This window comes from Vanacampus margaritifer, chromosome 12, assembly GCF_051991255.1.
Source record: "Vanacampus margaritifer isolate UIUO_Vmar chromosome 12, RoL_Vmar_1.0, whole genome shotgun sequence".
NCBI classification, from domain to species: domain Eukaryota; kingdom Metazoa; phylum Chordata; class Actinopteri; order Syngnathiformes; family Syngnathidae; genus Vanacampus; species Vanacampus margaritifer.
Window position 1 is genome coordinate 12,463,644 of NC_135443.1, and position 14,842 is coordinate 12,478,485.

Here is a 14,842-nt window from a genome sequence, read left to right on the forward strand (position 1 = left end):
CACATTAGAGGGACCCAAAGGATTCCAATGAACACATCTGTAAAAGGAAAAAAGTGTTTACTGCCGGGTGTTTGAGGCCCACAGCTGTGTGAGGCTCCGGTCTGGTGTCTGGCAACATATTCTGTAAATGGCTCCCACCATTTACGTGCACAAGGGAGCCCACTCATGTTTAATGCCTTTTGAACAAGTTCAGCGTTATGGAAAGAGTAACTGTGCCAGAAAAGAAGATCAAACAAAAGGAGGAAAAGCTGCAGGACATCCACTCTTTTACTTGGAAGAGATGAGAAACATTGATTTAGGTCTACGAATAGTACTGCTCGCCTAAATCGTTAATAGCCTCATAAAATACAGATGTCTTGTCAAGTTGTGTCCAGGCGGGCTTTTCTAGGAATCACATAAAAGTATAACTTCACTCTAGGGCGAATGTGGACTTTCACCATTTGATCAATTTTAGGAAATATGAGTGTAATGATGACTCAAGTGACGGTAACTTTAAGATAGAGTGACGACAAAGAAAAGCTATCAGATCAAACACTATCGGATTCCGGCAATAGTGATGTACTTTGGGTGTTAATTTTTATTTTGAAAATAAACGAATGCACAAGGCCATCATAAAAATATACCTCGTGAAACCGCTCCTCAGAACCATTAGAAATGCAACAACTGATTGACAAAGTGATGATTATCAAAGTAATCAACAATTATTGTGATAATCAATTAATTTCTAGTTAAGCCAGGTGGTCTAAATGGTTAACTCAAATCCTTGGCATTTCAGCCTCTCCACAGTAAATATTCTCAGATTCCTGTAATCCTCCACGAAAGCAGTTGGATTATCTTTGTTTTTGCCAATATTTGTTTACTTTGAAAAACAGTGATCAGCATTTTTGCAACTTTTTCTATTCAACATGTACATTGTACATTTTCTGCACTTTCAATTTGAAATAATATCCTGCTTTTGAATAAAGGAATGGAAATTCAAAGTAGTGTTTTTGTAATCCGATTCATTGATTAATTGAAAAAAATAATCATCATATTAATTGATTATTACAATAACCGTTGCGACCACATTTGGACATTCACGCATAATAGATGGAAAAGCATCCGGTTATTAACGTGACAAGTGCTCTTGATAAAGATGCTTAAAGTTCAAGTTGAAGTCATTAATGTAACTATATTATTATCACCAAATGTGCCACAAAAGTCATCTTTGCCCCTCCCCCCCAAAAAAATCAACTGCAGCTAAAAAACTTTGTCTTCTATGCGGGAAACCAAATTTAACGGAAAAGTTGCTGCGGCAGCCCTGCCATTTACGGGTACGGTAATCATGTATCCCCTTAGTAGCACGCCACCACCGATGTAAATCTTCAGAAAAGTGCCAAGGAGGACGGAAAAAAAAGAGAGAAAGGAAACGTGAGCAAGCTAGATTTGCACCCGGGGGCTCATATGTCACCTGACCTCGATTTAAGATGAAGACCCTGTGGTTGCTGAAGTTAGGGGGGTTTTAACATAGCCTTTTCTTAGATTTACGAGAGATGACAAACTAGGAGGAACATGCACAAAAGGCAGAATAAGACAAATCCATAATGACTAAGAAGGGCAAATAGCAAATAATTGTGGCGCAAAACCTCACGCAGTACAACATAATAACAAACATGTTATGTGGAGCGGCTCACAAAAATTGCACTGAGCACCCGCAAAATTGACTACAAAGAAAGAAACCTTAGGAAATATGCCACGCATTTTGTGGGATGGAATGATTAATTCATGCCATTGCATGCGAGCTATTCAAAAAAAATCGACCAGGGGCATGGATGATTTTTACACTTTAACCATTTTTAAAGTGTTGAAAATAGCTTGAGAACAAATCTATTAACACTCTTGAATGCACCACTGTCTGAGAAATTTTGTAAAACTCCACTTGTCATTTTTTTGTGCAGGCAAGAAAATGACAGATTTTTTTTTTTTAGATTAAAGCAATTTAGCAACCACCATTACTCTAAATTACATCTAAGTGATTAAATTGTCCAGAGCGTATACTAAACATTTAGGTTTCTACACACAGTGAACTACACTGACCACCTTACCGCCAACTGCTCTGCTGTGGCCACACACACCAAAGCCAACAAATGCTAAAGCCACACACACATACACAAGATTCTACCCTGCATGGTGTCAGTGTGCATTGACATTTTTTTATTCCTGAGGCAGTGAGGGCTCTGTGTGTCCGCCGGTTTTGAGCTCCCATCTGTACCGCAGGAAGCCAACAGCAAAACACACAGCCGCCATCTCCTGCGCCTGCTGTCAGCCAGACCCACTGGGAGACCACAGCTTGTGCCTTACATTCTGACCACACACACACACACACATAGACCAGAGACCTCTGGCCACATGGTTCACACTGAGGAAGTCGATGCTATGGCCTTTTGACTAGACTTGGACCTGGATGAAAGTACACGGGGATGGTGAAAACCGAAGCGTGTGGAACAAAGAGGACCTGATGGAGATCCCCATCCGCTGTGACGTAACATGGGGAAAAAACATGCACAACAATATCGATACTTCCTGTGCTATCTGAGCCAGGAGGGGCAACCAGGGAGCATTCATGTCAGACACAACACTTTAGCATCTTTCATCACCTCAACTGATAACGACAGGAAATGTTGTCCTGAGCTCCAGCACCTGCACAGACCACTCCATTGTATTATGTTTGTCCACTGCAGGAATTTAACCTGGTGCTACTGATGAAACATAAGGATTTAATGCATCACCAAAAATAGGCTTATGATGATGAACACAATCTAATAAAAATAATAATAAATCCAGTGCCATCTGATGTGCAAATATTTATTGATTAATCCTAAATAGCGAAAATCAGGGCATAATTGACCCCTAAAAATGGGATTTATAATTGTCTACAGTCACGTTGAGCATTAATTGAATTCATTTGATTAAGTGGTCATTTTAAAAATCGAATTCCATTGACATAAATAAAGTCTTTTCTTCTTCTGGATTATTAAAAATTGTTAATCTGAAGTTCTGTTTATCCAAACGCGATTGTGAGTTGTAATTTTGCACAAAATGCAGAATACCGGATGTGTTTGCAAGCTATGCAATTGTGGCATTTAAGCACAAGCTATGAATGTTAAATTTACGTTAAAAATTATTTAAAATGAGTATACAGTACATAATTGTTGTCTGAACATTTTTCACAAAAAATATTTTTTAATAAATGAAAACTGCCAAAAATGTTAAATAACGTTTAGTAAAATCCTATGGAGGAGTGCCAAAGACGTTAAAAGACGTTTGTTTCAAAACAGAGGTGAAACTAACCATTTTCTATTGTTGATTACTGAAAAACGGAATAAGGTAGAAACAAACTTTTTTTTCTGATGAAAGATGAGAGTCCAATCTTTCATTTGGTAGTATATGTGTTTCCATAGTCCAAACACATAATTTTCTATGGACCTTGAAAGATCAGTAAAAATGCTTAAATCGGCTGGCACCCACGGCATCCCTTTTCTGAAAACGTCTGGCAGTCAAAGAGTTAAAAACATGTTTGTTGGGTTTATAATTTAGATTAAAATTCCTAATCGTCCAGAATGACAAAAAGTGAAAGAAAGAGAGAGAGAGAGAGAGAGAGAGAGAGAAAGAGAGAGAGAAAGAGAAAGAGAGAAAGAGAGAGAGAGAGAGAGAGAGAGAGAGAGATAGAGATAGAGATAGAGAGATAGAGATAGAGATAGATTTAATTTTTTGGCCATATCACCCAGCCCTAGTCTACAGATAACGACCACGGCAAAGCACTGCATTGACACACCTCGACTTAGTTCAAGGAAGTTCTTTTGCATCAGGATGCCACATGATAACTCCAAAACTTGGCAGGGCAGAAGGTCATCCTTTTAAAAACAGCTTTTGGGACCACACAGCAATATTTTCCTTCATGGAAGTATTCACTTGTATGCCTCAAAAAGCAGTCAAAAAAACACACACAAAAAAACAGAACCTTTCTAAATATTCATGATAACCAAGAAACTGACTAGTTGGTAGCACTTTTGCATAAAACGATATCCATAGTACATACAATAACAATTTGTATAAGCATTATGTAAATTGTACATTTCCATTATTTTGGCTACAGAAGTGAAAAAGGATGGAGAGAAGAATGCAAGACAAACAGGAAGCACCTTTGTATGCAAGATGGGCAATCATAACAGATTTTTTTTTTAAAGAAAAAAAAAAATCCCCAAACGAAGCAACATGAATTAGTTTTCCTTGTTCTGTAGGATTCAGCTGAATGCATATACAATGAGCGCTCATTTGGAAGCAAAAGACGATGAGTTTGGATATGAAAGCGGCCAGAAAGTGCCCCAAAAAACACCAGGCATCTGCTTTCGATGTGCCAGAACTTAACACACACTCCGAGGGAGGCGTAAATTCCGTAAAGCCGAAAGTGGGCCAATGTTTAAAGAGATCCACTCCATGGCATGGTTTGTGAAGCTAGAGCGAACAAATTGAATGGAAGCTGTGGAAGGTGAAACAGAGTGCAAGACGTGCCATAGTGCGAGTAGAGGATGAGGCCAGGGAGCTTGTTGCACAGAATTAAAAGCACAAAAAAGAAATAACACGGTGGCTAATGAGCTTCTTTCTCTGCTGTAGTAATTACTTTTGACAAATAGAGAACAATGCTGGACATAATGTGCCAATGCTGCAGATACGTATAATGGCCAGAAGCACAACGGCTTAAACTTGGCCAATTAAACGAGGCAATCCATTAAATACATGTGTCTCGGTGATCGCAACCACTATTAAGCCTGAAGTACTGTGCACTAATTAGTATAAGTATGTATCGTCATTATGATCATGTACAGTATTAACTTCATGTTAATTTAAGAGTCATTGCACACACTGATTTGTGCAAGGAAACTCGAAAGGTGCAACCACGATTAAGATGAATGTATTTTGTAATGAGGAAATGGGGTGGGAGGGCTCAGGGAAAATCAAACCACAAGAATGTAAGCAGTTTAACAGAATGTTGGGACTTTTAAGCTGTAAATAGTATAAAGGCAAGGTTTCCCACAAGCCCCCCCCCCCACACACACACAAACAATAATTCAGACCAACTGTAGTGTTTTGTTCAAAGACTTAAAACGCTCCAGCCAGCAAAGGCTGAAGTACAAAACCAAAGCAGGCCTTTGTTTTCTCTCCCTAACAGCCGTTTCAGAAGAGACGTTGAACATAAAATCACATCAAGGCGCAGTAGAAATGTGAGCTAGTTGATTTTTATCAAAATACGCTGAGCTGTTCCATGTCTTACTCTCGCAGGGCAACGGACTGAGACAAGCGTCGCTTTTCAAGGCGAGTCCAACAAAGACAAGTGACCTAAAAAGATATAAAAGGTCTTTAAAAAAAACAGCTGCACTCTGGAACTCGGTTGATATTCAAAATGAGTGAGTGAGCATGAAATCATTTATTCACACCCCGACTACCTGTGATGGTAAAACCAAGAGTGAAAGACCCTGCTGGCACCCAAACTAAGCTGTGCAGTCAACTCATGACACTTTCATGTCATTATTATAGTATTTAACTGCTCTTCATCTTTGAATAATTGGTACCATATACCACGAGTGCCAATCAACTGCAAAAACTGAGCTAAATTGGTGACATGCATAGGAATAAGATCAAACATAAAAAGCTTTTTCTAAATGCAAGAAAACATGCAAGCTTCATGAGAGTCGGGAGAAGTATACGTCTAAACAAGATCATACCTAACTCAAAAGGGAAGTCAACCCAAAAACATTTTTACAATAAAAAGCTTAATGCAGCCCCACTAGTCTAAACAAAGCACTGTTGTGTTTGTGGAGTCTGAGTTGACTGGAAATGACATCACAGTTGCTCAGGGCTCATGTAACGACCACTCATGGTTCACCCGTTTCCTGAGTTTAGTCATGTGACGTCGGCAAGCTGACTTGGATTTGTAATCATTTACACTTGTAGCTGACTTTGCATCTGTTGGCAGCATATTCCATTTGTGTGCAGCATAACAGCTAAATGCTGCTTCACCAGATTTGCTTGCAAATCTGGCCTCCACTAATTGACCCGGGTCCACAGACCTCATAGCCCTACTGGGTTTATGCTTTTCAGCATTCCCACATATGTTATTTGGATTCGGACCACTCTTTAGTACAAATGCAATATTGACTACTAATCATTGTCAAATTATTTCACAAATAATACTTTGTAATTTTCACATAATTTATCTTTCTGCAGAAATTGCACTCATTCTAGTATTAGCATTGATTTAATGTTCGGGATCTAAACCTTTCAGTGATTTATAGAGTAGCATAACTTTAATACTTTTTTTTTTTTTTTTCCGCTGACTGGGAGCTAAAATCTGTGTAAAATCTTCAGGACAGGAGTAATGTGTTCTGGATCTCTATATTCTGGTCAGAATTGGAGCTGCAGCTGTTTGAAACTAGAGTGAAGTACAACTTCATCACATCTTCACTCGCAGAAGCTGCCCTCAATTTATCTGTCAATGTGGCACATGCAACAGACACATCGCTAAACACAAATACCCCCCCGGGCCAGTGGTTAGCCGCTTGACCCTGTGCACTTGGAGATCAAACAAAGTTGAAGGTCCTTCCAATGAAACACCAGTGGCCTTTTCACTCGGTTTAAATCTGCTGGTGTGGCGGGCCCGATTGAGAGGTGCTCCGGTGTCACTCTGCCTGTGGCCCGTTGCTATGATGAGTTCATTCAGCCTCGGCACACAAAGAGTTAATGGCTGCCGGGATTATGCAATGACAGCCAGACGCCTTTCTCTTCTCCTGCTGTCCTTTATTCCTACCCTCTGATGGTCGGGCGCCAAATTCAGCATTCCTGCACGTTTGGATCTGGAGCATTTGAATGCAACGGCGGTGCCGCGGCATGCTTGGCGTCGGCGCGGGAACAAAACAAGAATTGTGTTGCACTGTGAGGAGACTCACACCTGCCCTGCAGGAAGGCGTTGTCGTAAAGATTTACGGCAGTGCGTGATATCCGGAGGGGGGTCAAACTAGTAAAAACATCAGTGGTAATCGTGTCTAAAGAGAACCTGATATGATGTTATCTATAATAGTGGCGAAATTGTCCAGAAACAGCAGATTAGGCGTTTCTATGGCAGAGACTGCCTCTGATAACATTATGAGAGAAAATACAGAGCTTAGCTTTGTGTCTTTGTCTTTGGTCCTAGGTCACTTTGTTATGCACGAAAATGATTATATGAAAATGTGCAACTTTTTATTTTATGCTTAGCCAAGACAAACCACCAGAGCGTGAACTAAGGAAAATGTACAAGGCTACACTTAGAGCCACAGAATCCATGAAGAAGAGAAGAAAAACCCAAGCAACCACAGAGTAGTAGACGTAATGTGGAGCTTGTAGACAAAAGCTACAGATCGCATGCCAAGCGTAGCTCAAGTTCCCTCTGTGAAGAAGAGGTTATCTGGTCAGCTTGAGTGTGGATGACGACTTGCAGCCGAGGAGGCCAAATGAGGGGAAAACGTGTGGTGTGAGGAGATTCCTGAAACATCTGACAAACGATTTTGATTGACACTGTCAGATTGCTATTAATGTAACACTACGCTTATTTATCGATTGTGGATGAATTTTGCAGTTTTGTAGAAATGCATGGCATTGTACTGAGAGAGCCATTTTTGATGTTTTGGTAACCTTAATCAGCTACACAAAACAAAATGTTACAAACACTACTCAATATACAACCACAATAATTGAAATGCTGCTGAACAAATACCTCTCTGGCATTTATTAAGGGTATATATGCCATATCCACCCTGAATGGTGAATATCCGCAATATCGAGATGATAAAAACACACACTTATTGAAACCCACGGTGAATGTATTTGAACACAAAAAAATTGCAAGCAGTGGTCAATCAAAAACCTCTCCAAAGAGAATTTTCAGAATCGTGTATAGGCCAACAACAATTCACATTACAAAACTGCCGATTCACAACAGTAGTAGTAGGGGTGTGCCAAAAAATTAAAATAAAATGGATTCTCATAATAATAGATTTTCATTTAGCTCGATTCAGAATGGATTTTAAATGTCCTAAAATCGATTTTATTGAAATTATTTTATACTGTCTTCCCCAATGTTTGTTTGTGCCTATATTAGGAATGCTGTTCATGTTGTACACGATTTGGCCACTTAGGGGCAGTGTGGTTCCATGCGTTCTGATACACTGTTAAGTTGTAGCCACAGTAGAGAGTAGAAGGAAAAAGTTACGATCAAGTTATGCCAATAAAAGTTGGGAGGGTTTTTTTCAACGTAGGAAGAGCATATGCCAGTGAGTATTGTGAAGATGCTTTTCTGTATACATTCTTGAAGCGTTTTATATGAATAGCCGGTCTTTTGAGTGATAAAAGTGCCGCGAGTAACACGCTAATTAGCATTAGCGAGTCAGACTGGAGTAGATCATGACGATTCTTTGCACATCTATAAAATTGAAGCAGAAATCGATTCTGAATGGAATCGCAGACCCAAAAATCTGAATGGAATCGTGAGACAGTCAAAAATTCCCACCCCTTAACACCAGATGGGGGAATGTTTTACCATTATCTATATTCACTAACCATTACAGCTGAGACACCTAATTTACGCAGAACAGCAAGAACGTCAACAACAAGCATCAACACGGTGGTTGTATATGTTATGGTAGGAATGGTTGGTGGCCAGTGTGGATTAGCAAAAGTGTCTTACAACTCTCTGTATTGAATCAGTAGTCACTAAATCAGATAAGATTTAACCATAAACAATATTTCATTAGCAGTGACAGTGGAGTAAAAAGACAGCAGCAAAATGTGACCATTCAACCGATCTCATTTTTGGACATACTCCCACACGCTTGATACGCTGCTGCTAGTTTGTTGCAGTGAACCACCACCCTCCTCATCTCTTGACTAGACATGTAGGCGCTAATTAGTGAGCCGCCAGGCTTCCCGTTCTGTGACCCTCTGTTGGTCAGTTTTTTTTTGTGTGTTTCTCAGACGGGTTGTGACTGAGTGTGAAGATAAATTAATTGTGTGTTTTTACATACTTGGCCAAGAGATCTGATTCTAGACGAATAGTCTGTTCATCTTCTAGTGAGGGAATTACACACATATTAAGCATACCGTAAGAACCCTTAAAAAATAAAAAATAAAAATAATAATAGCTTAAAAAAAATGAAATAGTAGGGCTGCGAATGATAAACCGTGATATAGCTTGTAAGGACTTGTGTTGCCATTATCTCTAATGAAGAAAAAAAAAAAGTTTACATTTGAGACCGTTTGCTTCTCGGCAGTAAGAAGAAAAGCGTTTTTTAGGACTTTGCTGAATTATGAAGATGATGGCGTACAATCACGGCTGGAAGGAATAGGAAATGTAGTAACAGCAAGCTAGAAGAAAAATAAATAGCTACAGCGGAGAACATTAAACAGCACTACAAAGACGGCTGAGGTGGAGGGTGCAAGTCAGACAGGAGACAGGGCTGCAAGCAGGCACCGAGTCAATAAACAACACAGATCCTTCCAGACAAGACTGGCAACAACAGAGCCAAAGAGACCCGCAACCGCATAGGAAGGAGCGCTCTACAAGGCCCCGACTTTAATCACAACCACAGGATCCAGAGCCAGCACAAAAAATCCAGAGCGTACATTTTCTCACACACCCACACGGGTCATTAGGTGCAGTAATCATCATTTAAAGCGAGCCGCTTGGCCGTTGCACTCATTTTGTTGGCTTTTGTTGCCCGCTGAGAGCAAAAGCCATCATGAACTGAGGCTTTCTTTGCCGCAGAGATTTGATCTTACGCAAAATAATGTGCCAGGAATTGTACAGCTTGGAAAAGATTAACCACCACGCATGCACGCATCCATTTCTTTTTATGAGTCCACCAACTTTGAAAAGGAAAGGAAAATGCTCCAAAAATTAAGCACTGATTATTTTTTTAAGGTGTGTAAGAAAAAAAAAACTATCAGGCCAGAAATACGCAAACTCGTCTCTTTGAATCTGAATGTTTACCTTGCTGTGAGTGTGCCTTGTGTGGTCGTAAACGACCTTTTTGAGCATCAAATGAAGGCAAGATGCGAGCATTACTGCCCGTTCAAACTCGGGTCTCAAATGGAGGCATGTTTGATTAAAGGTTGAGGACACACACTGTGCCGCCTTTCAGGCTCCATTACTCCTTGAAAAGAAACTCACTTAACCAAGCTCAACATCCTTAAAGACCGAAGACCTGGATTGAGTTCAAGGTCACAGACTGGAGGGAAGAGGACGGCAAACAGGAGACAGGCACGCATCGGTTTCAAAATGACAAGAAACCCAAATCTGAGAAAGCGGGCCATCGTGATTAGAGCGGGTGCAAGAGGATCCTCCCCTGGGAGCGAATCCGTCATAATGGGGTGAGTGCACGCTGCACATGCGTATCTGCCGCGTGAAAAGAAGTTGACTCACAAGTTCAAAAAAGGTTTCATCTCAACCCGAATAAACACTGGTGATAAATGACCAGAAACACGAGCCGGCCCAGACCTTCAGAATTCCTCCCCCCATCCTCACATTCCGTGCAAACGTTGCGATATGCACAAGCAGATCTTATTATTCACATCTATTCAGCGGGTTCTTTCTGTTACGCTCTTTGTTTTGTTGTCACGCTCAGGTCCTCAAGTGGAACTCGCCCGCCTCACTAGAACGCTGATCCCTGCCTCGGATAAAGCGCGATTTAAGCGAGTTCCATTTTGGAGTGCAGGTTGACCACGAAACAAGCAGCAGCAAGACAGCAATTTGTTGTGCCGTTTTTGCTCGAATTACACAATATCATCATAAGGAGAAGCACATCATATCCGTTTTACATCAAGTACAATCCTCTGCAACATAATAAGCTGTAAAGTCTCACGTGATAGATTTAAAAATGATCATCTCATAACATTAAAAAGGGCATTTGCATCAGCATTTTTCTTTACGCTTAGTGCCCCTACCTCGTTGCAAATTTTCATTTTAAATATACAAATAATAGACAATACTACATGACATATAATTTTAAAGAAAGACCTAGGCATTTTTCCTTATTAATTGCATGAAAAAAAAGGCAATTTTCTATTCTTGTAATTTCTAGTTCTGATCGCAAAACAGTCACAAAAGAGCCGATGATACTGGCATCATTCTAGGGCTGCTCGATTATGAAGAAAATATGAATCACAATTATTTTGGTAATTTAAATCACAATTTGGACGATCATTTATTTTTGGGTGCAAAACAAGAAAATGTTTAAACGTAATAATTAAGATAAATAAATTTCTTTGAAACACTATAAAAACTATGCAAGTTCCTTTTGGATGAAACAAAATTTATTTAATTAGTTATTCTAAAATTTCAAAAAAGGTGCCAATGCATACATTTAAACAACTCAAATTAATAATCTTTTTTTTTTCTCTCGATTATGCTGATTTTGTAATTGTGGAGTGTAAAAATTGAAATTTGATTAATTGCACAACCACTGTCGTGAGTACCGATGCCTTGAAATAAGACCGGGTATCGGTACTCACCCATCTCTACTTGGGCCAATATTCCACTTCCATGTAATAAGCAATAGCAGATAAATTCTGGACTCTTTGTTACGGCTTTGGTAAGTCATTGTTGCAAGATCTCTGTATAAAAGAGGCTCGATATTAATTTGGAGCAAACGGAAATGCGGGCAGAAAGTTCAATGTGGAGACACAAAGGTGGATATCTGGCGCATCTATTCATAAAATAAGTACCTATGGTTGGAAAATTTGATTTAAACAGGACATCATGATGACATAAAGAGGAGTGCAGGAGTAACGGATAGGTGAAAAGGGGTGAAGCGTAGATAGCAGATCTACGTTTCGGACTCACTGCAATATGTGCGTAAACCACACAACTGACTAGAAATGTGGCATGTGTTTTGTGGCCAACGATGATGCCATTTATGCTCCTAAGATTTAAAAAGATTAAAAAATAAATTAAATAGGACGTTCATAAAATGGGCATAGCCCCCCTAGATGTCACGACGGTACCTGGCTTGACTCTATTCATGCATCTTGTAAACAGCCGCCGGCTCCCCCGCACACAGAGCTCACATTCATCCCAAAGTGGGCACCCTGAGGAGGATGGCGGGGGGCGACAGGCATACTTTAACTTAAGAGGACACTCAGCCATTTTGCAAATGCAAAGTGTGAAGCGCCGTGTTTGACGCTCATGCGGGGTTCTGTTAAAAGTGACCATTTTGATACAATAAGCAGTTATTAGCATTTGATGGGAAAAATCGTATTCACTTCTTTTATTACAAGCAAGGAAGCCGACGCATCAAGGCCATACGATCGTACCTGCATTATGAATGGCACTCATAAAGTCTGAGACACTTCCATCACGCATACACCGAATTTGATCATGAGAAATGGCGTCTCCGGTGTGTTGTGAGAGCACGCAAAATAAGCACAGGGAATACATTTAAGTCACTGTGAGGCTGCACTCAGTGATGCGTGGATGCCTGCTCTCATCCTGCATTTCCATGCTTATAATCGCAACCGTAAAAAACAACCAGTCCGACGTGACGACAGCCTTTTCCACTTTCTTCTACCTGAGATGGCGTGTTCGACTTTGGACAAATCAGAATTCCATTAAGGCACGCGAGTGAGATAATTGGCCATTTTGACGGAATAAGGATTCACTACAGAGTGGGGGAGCGCAGACACCCCTCCCCCAACAAATTACAGTAAAATTTACATTAAATTGGAGTGAGATACTGATTTCATGCGTTGAAGAGGAATAAAAGCAAAGGAATATGCTGTTCTCTTGTTTTAAGTATTAGTTTTATATTGCGCTAACCTATTGTCAATGTAACCGCACAGTGTTTTAAAATCTTGTGGCACAAAGCCCAACATGAAACTCCACAGCTCACTTCGACATAGTTCCTTGGCTGCAATATGCTGCAAGATGACAACAAAGCAAGATAAATAAGACAGGACTCTTGTCTGAGCCCAAAAACAGCAATATTGAGTGAACTTTCCAGCGAATAACTGAGAATAGAGTCCAAACACAATCTGCAAATCGGTGAATATAGTAGCGAATCATAGGGGAACACTGCAACACCTTAAAGCAGTGATTTCCAATCAGTTTGCTGTAGCACATCAGTGGATATCAACATCACTCAACTTTATTAATTTGGCACGGAAATTATGTATCTACTAAATATTTCTACCTAAGCAAAGTATAGTGAGGCTGAGGCAGAAAAATAAAATGGTAGTTTTTCCATTAAATAACAAAATGGCCAACCTAGCCTATGTCTATCCACTTTCCGTACACAGTACACACATACACACAAACAAAATCTTTTTAACGTTAGCTCAATAAAGGTTGGGAAACGATGCTTTAAAGCACCGAGAGAGCAAAGTTTGAAGACAGGTAACTCTATTTTTCGTTTTAATTCATATTAGTTTGTGCAAGGAAAGTGTATAATCCAGTGGTATTAAGTTAATGTACCAACCTTGTAAACAGATGATACCGAGGACGTACAGCGGGTCTGTTCGGAGTCTTCTCCCGCCCTCCCACCGTCGATTCTCGGCCTCTGTTGTTAGATCCATGTCCTGATCCTGGAGCTCGGCAGCTCCCTGGTGCTTCTCTCCAGAGTCGTGAACCGTGACTGGCGTCAAAGCGATCCGTGAGGGTCAAATAACCGCCGTTGCCTGCTGTGGTCCCCGTTGGATCCGGACTTTATAGAGTTCACCTGGACGTTGAGGTTGACTAGCGGGAAGAAGGCATGCGGGGACAGGTCGCTCGCTTCCCAGGCCGGACAAAAAGAGCACACAAGGAGCGCACTTGACTGAAGACGCGCCGAAAGTTTTTCAAGCGAACCTAAAAAGTTCTAGTAACGGAGAGCGGCTATTTACTCATTCAGTGGTGTTTCATTACAAGCCGGCGTTCCCTCCTGCCCGGTCCAGAGACGCCGACCACCAAGCCGCTCGAGTCTTCCCCGAGAGGGAGTTTGTTTCGCTCCGTCCCGTTCGCGTTGTTTCCAAGTTGGCTTCCTCCCACTCGCCTAGTGATTGTGTTTGTACAAGTGAGTGAAACTCGCAATATTGATATACTCCTTTTCCTGTAGGGATTTTCAAAATAAACGTTCAATTAAGCTTATGTTTGACCGTTAATTACAATTAAATATGCCTAAGTTAATCACTAACATTTTACACAAATTGGACATGTTTTATTACAAAACTCAAACTTATACCGTTTTGTAAAAAAATCGCGTACCCTTATAAATTTTACTATAATACGACGACTTATAAATCAGTTATATTAGTTCACTTCTACTCCTGCCTCCCCCGCCACGTTGCCAAAAATAGTAATTGTAATTCGAAAGTAATACACCAATCATTCACGCGTTTGTAAGTATTTTGGATGTTTACTTGGCATTTATTTGTTGTTACAACTTCCGGTACCGGCCCTTACAAAAAACGAGACAACATTGCCACCTGCTGGTATGCCAACCTAGCATGGATGTTTTTGGAACGTGAAAAAGAAGGCGGGGTACTTGTATTCTTCCTAGATTCAAACCCAGAACCCCTTGACTGTAAGGCTGATGTTATCACAATTTTACACTGTGTCCATGCCACCACATCGTTTACTTTTCAGATGTAAAAATAAACAACTGAGATAATGTGGTTATACCAGCGCATGCATAAGCGCTTCTAACAATGATGTGCATGTGTTCAGAATTAACCAATCAGATTCATCATTTTATGTGCCTATTGTACATGCTAAAAGTCACATGGGAGGAAAACGTTTTTT

The 14,842-nt window shown here is 40.4% G+C and overlaps 1 protein-coding gene across 1 annotated transcript in view; it reads right to left on the reverse strand.

Moving 5' to 3' along the window:
- ptk7b (protein tyrosine kinase 7b) overlaps positions 1-14,088 on the reverse strand; it is a 63,827-nt gene extending 49,739 nt beyond the window's left edge. The window contains exon 1 of the mRNA XM_077582833.1: positions 13,542-14,088. Within this exon, the coding sequence (XP_077438959.1) occupies positions 13,542-13,638 (97 nt within the window). The 5' untranslated portion in view covers positions 13,639-14,088. The remainder of the gene's footprint in view (positions 1-13,541) is intronic.
- Between the last annotated feature and the right edge of the window lie 754 nt (positions 14,089-14,842).